Raw genomic sequence first — 12431 nt, forward strand, 5'->3', positions numbered from 1 at the left:
CTATTCTAACTTCAAGAATAGCTATCTCAATACTGTTGGCTCGGAAGCATTTGGAAGTGTTTATAGGAGAAAAATAACGAGTTCAGGAGAAAACTAATTTTCAATTGTTAATTAGGTCTTTATGAGAGACTCACTAACAGTTTTAAACATCTTCCCTGAATTCAATATTTTATTAAAAGTTGAGATAAGGCATATGGCAAACAATCAAATTTAGAACTAATTAATTGGAATTAAAAGAAATGTTTGGGATCCGTAGATGTTCCTTCTTCATCATCTTTCGGTGGTGATTTTGGTGGAGATTTCATTTCAAATCTTGCACGTAGATCTTGAACCTGAAAATTGACGTTTACAAACTGATAGTTAAAAACAATTAAACCGACAATATTTGTTTTGTCCCCCTTTTTCTCGGGATCAAGTTCCCTCGTTCTTCTCTTCAATGAGCCATGCCTCGATGCAAATGGACTTGCTCTCTCTGGCCATAAATGATCATCCATTGATTCAGCTGCAGAGAGCGCTGTCCCGGAAGCGGATGGCGCCAATGACTCTTCGCTGCTTTTCGCAGTTTTCGTTGATATGTGTTCCGAGGAGTCGGAAGACTTTCGAAGAGTGATTGGAGCAGATGAAGATGGTCCCACATCATCAGATATTGGACGGGTATAAATGTGTTGAACACGTGCCAGAACACCGGTTTGTATGCCAATGTCTGACATACGCATTCGACGTTCTTCATCGAGTTCTTGAACATACACCTGAAAAAAGTGGGTTACGGAGATTTTATTTTAAAAAGGAAGAGAAGACGGTCCAGAAAATAGACAACTAAAAGCTTTTTTTTCTTGTAATTTGCTTCAATCCTCTTTGACTTCTCTCCTTTTTCTATTAAACTTGACAGTAGAAGCTTATTAGTTGAAAATGAAAGTTAATTTTTAAACATGCTCTGCAGAAAGATATGCCCATAGAAGAAGTGCTGCAATAGTGAAATAGAAGGTGCCGAGTGGTGCTGATTCACCTGAAGCCAGTCGTCTTCAATGCTTCCAGCACTTTGCTCGCACATTTCAGTGGTTGCTTGCACAGTTGAAGTGCTCATTTCAACCTTGGCTTCTATGTTCTTCTCAACCTTCTTTTTCTTTTTAAACTTGGACGTTTGGATTTTCATATCATATGATTCGGGGGAACATTGAACTGCTGATTCAGAAGCAAGACTATCTGATGATTGTTGGACACTTGAAGGTGTTTCCAGCAAGTTTTCTGATGAGATGCATTGACTTTTTCTAATCTTCTTTCTACGAGATGATCTACCGATAGCAGTTTGATCATGAGCTCTTTCTTTATCATCTTCACCTTCTTCTTGTTCCTGTCCTCTCTGTTCATCAAATTCTGGATCACCTGGCTCGCTTCCATCCTGTGTCTGAGTCTCTCCGTCCATAACTTCTTCCCCATCTTCGCCTATCACCGGCGTATAATCAAAATCACTCCAAAGCGGTCCTGCATAATAATTACGTGAAGTTTCCTCCGGTTCAAAACAGTCCTCATCAACTTGTACTTCTTTCTCTTCAGAAGCTCCTGGCTCTGTCATTGTGAACATATTGGAGACATCTAATCTAATTGGAGAAAGATTAATGGACGAAACGTCCACTTCTATTTGACTTTCACTATCTATTTTGAGAACTGACAGCATTGAGTCGTCTTCTACCTAAACAAATTTTTTGGAAATAGGGAATCACACGAATAAAGATTATTGGTAAATCAATTGAATTAGCATTCCAGAATACCTGACTCTTTTTGTTTTTCATTCGAACTCCTTCGGTTTGGCAAGATTTCACTTCAAGTTCAATGGAATGTTGTGTCTGAGTTTCAAATGAGATTGGCGTTGCCTGGACGTCCTTTTCTTCTATGGATAAAGCCTGAAATTTGAATAGTCAGGAAACACGTTTGAAACATTTTTAAACAAACATATTGAGTTTCAGAATCGAAAACTTGAGCAGATTCCGATTGTGTGATTTGGTCGGTTGTTGGAACATCGCCAGCAAAAGAAACATCGTCAGTTTGAGTCTCTTGCAGTTCTGTGGATGGTTGTTCGGTTTGCGATTCTATTGTGAATATTTCTTTCTGAAACAACTGTTTTTAGTTTTATCAAAAATTATCAAGAAAAACTGGAATTGACAGGCCAACCCATAATTTGATAAGGTTTTTTTATTTCAGAATTTTTTTGTAAAAACTAATAATAAACTTTCCAAAAATTGGTTGATTTCTCAGATTGAAATATCTCAACTAACATAAGAACAACTACCGGACCAAATTTTGTATGTGAATGTCTTATCAATTTTCGAAAAAATGTAATTTCGTGCACATCCACGAAAATCAGTTTGAAAATAATAGAATCCACCTCGTCTGTTTGCATCTCCGTGTCCCCTACACTGAGCACATCGGTTTGAGATTCCGATGCATTTGTTATTGTCTGAAAGTATCAAAATTGTATATTTTTGATTGTTCCAACTTACCATATCAGTTTGCATTTCAATGTGGCCTACATCAACATTATCAGTTTGGGACTGCGAAACCGAAATATCCAGTTCTGTTTGAACTTCTACTTCTTCATGATTTAGCGCATCTGTTTGGCATTCGACAAGTGAAAACTCTACAGCTCGAACTGCTTGAACTTCAACTTCCGAGCTTGTTATCAATTCTGTCTGACATATAAATGATTTTGTGGATGGTGGATCAGTTTGAGAATCAATTTCCGAAGATTTTGTTTGCTCAGTCTGTGACTCATCAGATACCAACAGTGGCTCGTCGGTTTGCATTGTTGCTACCACAACTGAAAATAAATTGATTTTTAAAACATTGTAATTTTGAGAAGTTTCAAAACTCGCATTCTTGTTGCATTGTTTGTACTTCAGTTTCAGAAACTTGCATGGCTGTCTGACTGGATCCTTCAGAAGTTTCAACGTCTCCAACAAAACTAACATTCTCTGTTGATGTGGCACATTCGAATGATATTACTTCAACGGTTTGACAATCCGAATTTTTTAAGAACAGAGGCATTTCTTCATCAACGGCACTTTGTTCTTTTATGCCGTCGTGGGTATTTTGAGTTTGAAGATTTTCTTCAACAAATTTCGGTTTTTCATCAATATGGAACGATGTATGCATCGTCTGTACTCCAGTGTTGGTCATAAAGAACACTTCCTGTTTAGATTTCTTCTGTTTTTCATCTTCACCATCGTTTTTATGATCTTCCTCGTCACTTGAGGTGCTCGCCGACTCATATACCTTCTGCGGAATGTGGAATGTGCTGAAAAATAATGTTGTTTTTTCGTTGTTTTGCTGATTTTCCCAATAATATTAACACTTACCTGAATGTTGTCTGAGTGCTGCAGTTTTTAATAATTTCCAGCAACTTTGGAGTTGCATTATCTTGCTTGTCCAGCATGACCTTTGTTTCAGTCTGAATTCCGGCGTCTGTGGTATACAGTTCGAGTTCTTCAAGACTTTCTAACTCCTCATCTTCTGAATCCAGATGTACTTTCTCAGCGGAAAGTGATTCGGACGCAGTGGTGAGCTCCGATGTTGGTGAAAATGATTCATGTCGTTGAACAGCTTTAGGTACTTCCTTAGGAATATCAACAACTTTCCCGGATTCATCAACTCCGAGAGCAACTACAGAAAGATCTAAACTGATTTCAGCGACTTCCGGTTCTTTTCCAGTTTCACTATCCCAGTCACTTTCAGAAACATTCGACACCTTACTCATTTCACTTTCTCTTCTTCTCAACTTTTGAACTGTTTCTCGAATCCCTTGTAACTGCTCATGATTTATACTGGAAAGTTTTGTCTGACATTTTCGGCTTCTTCCTTTCACATCGTATTGCGACCCACTTTCCACTGTAAATATCTCATATTGTGTAGAGCAATCCATAAGAAGGGGAGATGCTTGATTTCCGCTATTCTTCAAAAATCTCAGCTCATGCTCTCTTGTCTTCTTTGAACGAAGCTTCTTCTTTTTCTTTCTTCTCTTTTTCTCCTGTCCACTTTCAGTTTTTAGGTCATCATTTGTTTCTTGATCTTTACTTTCTTTTTCTTCACTTCTTTTCTCATCATCATTAACGCCAACTGGTTTCACATGAATAACTGTATCAGTCGAGTCCATTGATAACGATTTGCCAACTTTTATAGTCTTTGGTGTCAACTTGGATCGCTTGGAAGATGTTGGTGGGACAGGAGAACTTCTTGCGTCGCTTGCAGCTGATTCATCATCCGTGAAGGGAGTTATTTCAATTGGTGGAGACTGTAATCCGAGCGACATCATTCCTGGATCTTCGACTTCAAATGGAAGAGGTGTTTCTTTGTATTTCGCAGAAGATTTAAGTTCACTTTCCTCATCGGATGATACATCCGAGTCATCCGAATCGTCTTCTGATTCACATCCACTTTCTTCGTCCGAATGATCAGATAAGCCGGCTCCAATATAAATTGATGAGACTTCTGGTTGAATTCCAATACTTGTTAATCTGAAATCAATCATACTTTACATTAATGCTTCCCGTACCAAACTTACAGAACGATTTCATATTGAGTGCCAATGTCCGCCATAACTTTCTCTGGCTCCTTGTTTTTTTCATCATCAAAATCAATGCTATAATCCGTCTGAATTCCTTCGTCAGAACTTTCCGTCTGTGTCTGTGATCCATAATCATGGAACTTTCCCATTGTGGTTCCAGCCTGTACTTCTAGTGATACGCATGCCTGTGGTCTAGCTGTTTGAGTAACAGCTACAGTGACAGTTGGACGTGGTGTGGGTGATTGTAAAAAGTCGGTGGATTTTGATAACGGGGTTTGAGAGAGCCTCTGTTGTTCATCAGCAAATTTTTCATCTGCCTGGAAATAAGTTCAGGTTGAATATAAGAACGTGTAATAATTTCTACTGAAATTTGGTCAAATTTTACTTCTTTTTCTATTAAAAAAATGTATTTTGTCGTCGATGACAGTTTAAAAAAACGGAAAATTGGTGTAATTTCAAATTGAGAAATTATGTTCTGGCTACTCGTTCAGTTGAGAACTCACAACTTCAATATAATCTCTAAAATCTTCTTTCGGAGCATTTGCAAAAGCTGGCATTCCGGTCTCCGGGTTGATATTTGTTAAAACCGGTGGTGGATCGATTCCCTTCTTTGAACAATCTTGTTTGAACTTATCCATAACTTTTGCTCCTTCGTTTTTACTAATCAACGGCATCAAAAACTTTGCCCTTCCTTGAAAACCAGCCATCATAGCTGATGCAGCATTTGGGTCTCCGCTTTTCACAGCTTCCATGTACTCTGTCAATAACTTCTGAAGTAGAGCCATATACATTTGAGCAAGTTTTTCTTGTAAGACGTCGATACAGACAGTGAGCATTGATAAACCGACAATCACAACTCCAAATGTTGCAATCATATATTCTGGATTAGCAGGTGTCACATCTCCAAGACCGATTGTTGTCAGAGAGATGAAACAAAAATAAAAACTGGTGAAAAATGTCCAGTCCTCAAAAAGACAAAACACAGCAGCCGAAAGAATAATCCAGGCAACAGTTGCAATTAGAGTCGAAAGAACTGGAGGATCCTGATGAATTTCTTCCTCTTCTTCGTCGTCTTCAGGTGTTGAATTTAACCGGTTTTCTTCCGAATTGCTAATCTGGAAAATTTTTCTTGAAATACATTTCTGAAGTTTGGAATTTTAAAAGACAAACCGCTATACTACTTGGAGCTCCGTGTTTTGAAAGTTTCCACCTTTTCATTGTCTTGGCAAGTTTTGTGTAGCGAAGGCGCTTCTGGACTTCGTCCTGCCGAATAACTGTTATTCCCAAGCGAACACCTGAATAGTTTAATTGCACATGAGCATCGACAAGAAAACAAAAGGCTTACCAATATAAAGCGTCATATCACTAACTCCATTCGTAATAAGTTTTATCCATTTTAACAAAAAATTGTTGAGCGAGGTGAGCATCACCAGCATGATCGGAATTCCGACAAAAGCATATACCATTGTAGCTATCTGGCCAGCACGCGTCTTACATGCAATGTTTCCATATCCTAAAAAATGAGTATTTTGTAAATGGAATAAAAACATGAAATGCCAAACCTATTGTTGTGAAAATAGTTCCTGCATAGAGGAAAGACATCCAAAAAGTCCATACAGTTTCAATGACAGGTTCTTCTAAGCCAATGTCCTCTTCGAACTTCAAAATGGCATGCTTCCATCGTTCCTCGCGATCTTCGCGGTTGTCGTAGAAAATTGCACGGAGACTGGAAAAGGTAATTACTTTAAATTTGACCTAACTTCAACTTTCAATTTGACTCAAGCGTTATACATTGTATTATTTTTGTTACTTAATTTTTTATGAGTTCTCTACTGTCATTTTACTCACTTCAGCACCATCACTTCCCTCGCTATTTTTCTTTGATGAAATCCATCTTCTCTTGCTTCTAAATCAGTTGGAACCTGCAACAAAGAACACTCATCTCCCCATCTTCTACACATTTTTGCTCACTTCCAAGTACATGAATATATGAGCGCCAATAAATGAGTAAAGACCGATTATGATGAGTAGTTTGAAAGTGGATAACAACTTCTTGATTGGGGTGCATATGAACGAGCAGTAGTATTTTCTGGAAATAATCTTTTGAAGTTCAGAAATTCAAAAGTTTTGGTTAACCAACAGTTTTCGCTTTGAGCTAATGGCACTTTCCTTTATGGAGGCTACGAGAGAGGTTGGACGTTCCTCTTCGAAATTGTGCATTAAATGGCATCTGAAAATTAAAAATATATAGGAATAAAAAATTCAAAAAACATTTATTACGTGGAAGAGTTGAAGCCTGCTTCCACATCATACTCCACATCGTCCGGAGGGTCGATTTCAATCGCCTGAATAATTTAGCACGTTGAAAAAAGACATCATATTTTGATCATTTATATTTAACTGTCGCTTTAAAAACTGTAATCAGAAATTTTAATGGTTGAATTTTCAGAATTTTCATATCATTCAACCTTTCCCATCAAAAATTTAAACTCAACTTAAAGTTTTGCAAATTGATGGAAGTTTAAAAACGATTTCTCAGACTCACCTGTTCTCTATTTTTCCTAAATGCTACCGTATAGCTACTGGTATTACTGCTACTATTACGGTTAAGAAACATTGCCGAACGACTGCATCGAGAGCTTAACACCAAAAAAGAAACCTATGAATTGATCGAAAGTGAAATAGAGTGTCTCTGCCCGGATATTGTTTGACTATCCATTTCATTTTTCTGCTAGCCATTCATTTCTTGATCAAACACACTCTATCTAGATGATCCCTTTGATTTAAATGAGTTATTATTATTATTATTATTATTATAACTGTGAGGGGTGCCCCGTTCAAGCTCATGCTTATCACTCATCAATGCGTTGAGCACTACAAAAGTTCAAGTGGCAACAATTCGAGCTAGCAGCTTGACACTCTACGCAAGAAGTCAAAACACTTGAAATACTTGGGGAGCCTGATTGCCTTGTTGCGAAAACGAGAGAAAACCTATGAGATGCGTAGTACTGTTGACATGTTTGTTCTTTCTAAATTAGGGCTCCGCGCACTTTGACGTAATATTAGGTGATGCTAACAGTGCAGAGAGCAGATAAAAAAGTGTGAACGGAGAGTTTTCTTTTGCAGAGGATCAATAAAAAAGGGAGAGGAGAGCAAAGTTTAATTGGACTTGCAGCAACTTTTTATTAGTATGTTCTATTGAACTACGTGGTGTTAAATTTTTAATAGGAAATTTGAAAACTACAAAATTTTTTAAAGATTTTTTTAACATTTGCAGAGTATTGCCAACTTTTTTCAATTGGTTCACCAAAAAATTTAAAATTCAAAATAGCTACCTGGGGGGGGGGGGGGGGGAAATTAGAAAAAAAAATCAACCGAATTCTGTGAAAAATGTTACATATTCTAATCGAGATTCAAAGTGTTTAAAATTTTTTCTTAATTTAGCTCTTATAGAGTAAGCATTTTTTGAAAAAAACGTGGTCAATTTATCGAAATCGAAATAATTTTGAAAAGCAACCAAAAATTTTAAAAGAGTTGAAAAGAGTTCATCAGTCATCAGTAAACAATCATCAGTAATTTAAGTGAAGCCTAACGTTTTGAAAGTTTTTTTGGTTTTTATTTTCTTTGAGTGACTTTAAACAAAATACCTACTGCCGTTACTTCATTAATAAACTATTTCAAAAACATACCAAGTTATCATTGGACATCAGCGTACAGTTTCCAGCTCAATCGAATAAAATGAAATGAACTTCAAAACTAATGCTAGAAATCGACAGCTCCTTCCTGCTCGACAGCCTCTGAACAACACTGGACAACTCAGGCTGACGGTAATTGTGAGCACAGCATCCCCCCAGGAGCCACACCTAATCAACGACAAGTCAAGAAAAATTTCGACGAGATAGCGTGTCGGATGCGGAGACGCAGAAATGTCGCGGCCAGTTGCTGGTCATGTCGGAAGAGTACGGTGCGTCGGTGATTTCAAGTGATATTGTCAACATGGGGTTTATTGTGTGCAAGACGCAGGCGACAGATGTGGAATTGTCTCGAATAAAAAATGACGCGGAAGACAATGTGATGATTTCATAAATTGTATCGAAATCTTTGAAGATTTTCAAGTGTCATTTAAGTGGATTTTGTGTTTTCAATGTTGCACTTTTAAAATTTGGAGAAGGCTTTGACTCCGTGTAACTCTACAAAAAGTTAGTGTACTGAAATAAAAACTATTGAATTAGAAAGAAAAAATATTTCTGATCATTTTGTTGGTTGGACATTTGTTTTCCAGATGTGTATTTTTTGAGATACGAGTAGTATAGTGCTATACTACTGATACGCCAGTTTGAAAATACTCAGTTCAGAGAGTTTTGGAGGTTATTTCATTTTTAGATCGACAGCCCACATCAACTCCAGTGCAGCAGAAAACGAGTGATTGACTCCGACTCCGAATGAATTTCTTTTGCCAAATTTCATTGTTATTGATTTTACGTTCTTTTCCACTTTTTTTCAAATTTTTAATTGTTGTTTTTTGTTGCTATTGTTGCTATTAATGTTGATGGATAATGAATGTTGCCCAGCCTTTGCGTGTCCTATCAAAATTAATATAAATTGAAACATGACAGCTACTACTAATTGTTGCCCGAAATGTTGTGTACAGATTGAAAGATTGTAAATATGTATACCCTTTGAATGAATGAACAAATTGAGTAGATGTACCTTTGATGTATTCTTGGAATACGGTCCTTGTACGTGCCTCTTGACTGATGAAGAAAACGAGTAGACAATGAGCAAAGGGTAGGCAATGAGAAAAGTAGGCAATGAGAAAAGGTAGTCAACGAGCAACAGGTAGGCAATGAGAACAGGAAGGCAAAGAGCAAGGGTAGTCAATGAGCAAGGGTAGGCAATGAAAACAGGTAGTCAATGATTTTGGAGTCAATGAGTATTTGCCCCAAAAAAACGAACCCTCTTATCATTTTGAGCGCATCTCAATTAAAGACGTTTTCTTCTTAAAGGCTCATGGTCGGTTGAGCTGATCACACTTCAAGGTAAAATCTGTTTGCTTTTCAAATAATTTTTTCATGAATACTAAACTAATACTTGTTTTGATCAAGTGTATGATCTTTCCTTTTTTGCAAAAATCTCTCAAATTGAACTTTGATGTCTATCCTCAGGCATGGTTAAAATCATTTAAAATGTGATCTTCGGTTTTCCAAATAGAAATATTTGTTGTTTATTGTATTTTCGTGACTACAATTCTCTTCCCATAAATTCTGACTTGAGTTTCAAATTCCAAAAATCTCTCAAATTGAATTTGAACGGTTATATATCTTTTCTTAGGAATTCGGAATCTGACTTTGGTCACCAAAACGTCGGAATACGTCGAATTAACAAGCAAACAAGAAAACAGCTAACAGATGTTGTTAGACGATAAATGCATTAAATTGCAGTCCCGTGATTGTATTTAACTGGCTTAAAAAGTCTAGATTTCTTGCGGAAACAGTTCAGAGCAAACGGTGGTTCAAATTCTTTAACGTGTTTGAATCTATTAATCATGAGCAGAAAATAGAAAATATTACAGTTGAAAAAAAAGAAAAACGAATTTATTGATATTTGAAATTTAAATTTGCAGCCAATTTTTTTTCATATTGAAAAAGTTGATCTCTTCCCATTAGTTCACCGTGTGAATAATTTTGTTTCCGTAAAGTTTCAAAATAGGCAAGTGATGTAAAAGTATTTGTTTATTTTTAGCACTTGATGTGCACCTAAAACACTGATTCTTGAACCTTTTGATGAGGTGAGGTACCGAAAGTATTCCTATTTCCACGTTTTTTTTTTCAATTTCAATTTCATTGCATTCGCTCATTTTACTGCAAAAAAATAAAATCGGACGACAACCATCAAGAGCACGAAACGTGATTCTGCACGTAACGATGCCACTTGCTCTCCTATTTGAATTGCTCATTTCCATTCCCTTCCATGTTTCTTCGGTAATTTTTTTATGTATGTGATTTGTGTTTCCTGAAAAGTTTTCAAAAAAATTTTAAGGAATATATCATTTTTGAAGTCAGTAGCTATATGCTTCAAACTATTTAAAAAAAATTATCTGTTCCGGAAGTTGTGTTGGAAATAATTTTCGTATATCAATTTTGAATGTAGCCTGGTCGAACCAAAAAACACATGTTTTTTCAAGAGTGATTGACAGATCAACGAGGTGTTGTGAGTTTAGTATTTCAAAGTTTTCTGAGTTTTTTGAATTGTTTTCGCGGAAGAGATGTTGTCGAATTAGGTGAAAATTAGCAAAATGAATTCAAAGCTGAAAGTTCGAAAGATGGGAGCATTTCGTTGATCGGTTGAGCTCGCGTGATAGTAAAAACAACAGTTTTCCCAGAATAGGGCGTCAATTTTGTTTTTGTTTTTATCTAGTTCCCTTTAAAGGTAGTGTAGCGAAATTTGAGACGTTGTTTTTGCAGAACCAAAATGTACAAAAACTACCGAATTTTGCAATGAGGCGTTTGGAAATTTTTTCAAACCGCCTATTTTTGTAAACTGCTGTTATTTCCGGAGTTTGGTGTTTGACGGAGATTACGTACATATCATTTTTTTTTCTTATTCCAAGAAGTATTTCGGAAGTTCGATAATATAAAAATAAAATAAATGAATTCATTTGTCCTTTGACAGTAAACACGCATTTAGTAACTAGGAAATCGTAGGTGACCTCAAAAAACATGTATTTTTGTGCCCACTAAATAGGCTTATTCTAGTTCAAACGCTCACTATTAGCTATCTCCTTAGTCGTTCCAATTTATTATTTCGGATTTTTTATTTAAAATATGGAACTTGAAACATGTGTTTGAAATTTGTTCTCATATGCATTAGTTGAAAGTGAAAATTCTGTGAAAATAGGCTCATAAATTGTTTAGAGCACGTTCTGAGTACTTGAACCTGTCCGAGTTCAGAGCTCAGCAATTAATTATGTGTAGTTCCTCGGTCAATTTGTTCATCACTCTTGATACAATTGGCAAAATCCAGTGATGCGCGCTTTTCAATTGGTACATTAGATCAACTTTTTCCATGCATGCGATGTTTTTTCTGAGCTCAAGCTTTTCTGTATTTTTTGAACGTAAATGAATTTTAGTTTAAAATCAAATTAATTAATATCTAATAGAATACTAATTGGTTTGTTTAGTTTGGAATATTTATGACCAACTTTTTTGAAAATTTCCCTCATTTTTTTTGACACATTTGAATATTTAATTTGAAGTATCAGGAAACTCATCAGCTCAACCATGTTATTGAACGGCGTAGCAATTTCCGAGTCACCCCAAAACATATGATTAATCTGTAAACCCTGAATTTATTTCAATTTATCTTGTTTTCAAGTGAAAAAAAGAAGATTTCGAGCCGAAATAAATGCAAATTACGCCAACATTTCCGCCGCACATGTCATTCAGATCCATATTTATAAGAGGCGGAGCATCTGTAGATTTAGACGAATTTAGCTATAAGGAATGAGATGGTGCATGTTTTTCAATCTTATGCGATTTTTTAAATAAATGGGAAACGATTGAAGACCAGTTTCCAGATGATGCATATTTTTTGAAAGCGAAGATTAAGATTTGCAGAAAGTCTTTTTTGAGTTTTTCGAAAAAGGTAATTCGAAAAAGGAAACAAAAGTTGAACATTGACTATCTATGGAGTCACGGCAAATTCTGACGGAAATTCATATTCCATTCCAAATTTACCAATAGCTCGTACTAATCTTAAAAATCCAAAAATACCCAGTTAAGGAATTGGCTAGCATTTGTTGTACAGTTCAAAAAAACTAAACATATATTGCTAAATTTTCGGTTTTTTTCACTTCACATCGATTTTGTAAAAT

At 36.1% G+C, this 12431-nt stretch overlaps 1 protein-coding gene and 3 non-coding genes across 6 annotated transcripts; 1 reads left to right on the top strand and 3 right to left on the bottom strand.

Annotated features, from left to right (window-relative positions):
• Positions 1 to 80: 80 nt before the first annotated feature.
• twk-11 (Potassium channel domain-containing protein) lies at positions 81 to 8398 on the bottom strand (the record flags this gene model as incomplete). 3 transcript variants are annotated; one of them, NM_072382.9, is made up of 19 exons in its annotated part: positions 155 to 332; positions 381 to 749; positions 1007 to 1690; positions 1770 to 1901; positions 1951 to 2106; positions 2384 to 2455; positions 2499 to 2815; positions 2871 to 3292; positions 3354 to 4508; positions 4556 to 4875; positions 5062 to 5673; positions 5729 to 5853; positions 5904 to 6071; positions 6121 to 6284; positions 6407 to 6480; positions 6530 to 6647; positions 6699 to 6788; positions 6839 to 6903; positions 8248 to 8398. In NM_072382.9, 19 exons carry the CDS (start codon positions 8263 to 8265, stop codon positions 231 to 233), a joined length of 5163 nt encoding a protein of 1720 aa, NP_504783.2. In that variant the 3' UTR covers positions 155 to 230. The 3 variants fall into 3 exon arrangements, with proteins under 3 accessions (NP_001370536.1, NP_001343632.1, NP_504783.2); NM_001356689.2 differs by lacking the exon at positions 1007 to 1690 and having other exon boundaries at positions 152 to 332; positions 8248 to 8393; NM_001383329.1 differs by having other exon boundaries at positions 81 to 332; positions 381 to 1901; positions 8248 to 8265.
• F20A1.12 lies at positions 7185 to 7387 on the bottom strand. Its single transcript, NR_068997.1, has one exon. It is a non-coding gene; the product is annotated as an Unclassified non-coding RNA F20A1.12 (non-coding RNA).
• On the top strand, positions 7448 to 7660 carry F20A1.13. Its single transcript, NR_068998.1, has one exon. It is a non-coding gene; the product is annotated as an Unclassified non-coding RNA F20A1.13 (non-coding RNA).
• A 1817-nt stretch (positions 8399 to 10215) lies between the features above and the next one.
• 21ur-12361 lies at positions 10216 to 10236 on the bottom strand. Its single transcript, NR_068999.1, has one exon.
• Between the last annotated feature and the right edge of the window lie 2195 nt (positions 10237 to 12431).

The sequence above is a fragment of the Caenorhabditis elegans genome, chromosome V (genome assembly GCF_000002985.6).
Source record: "Caenorhabditis elegans chromosome V".
Lineage (NCBI taxonomy): Eukaryota > Metazoa > Nematoda > Chromadorea > Rhabditida > Rhabditidae > Caenorhabditis > Caenorhabditis elegans.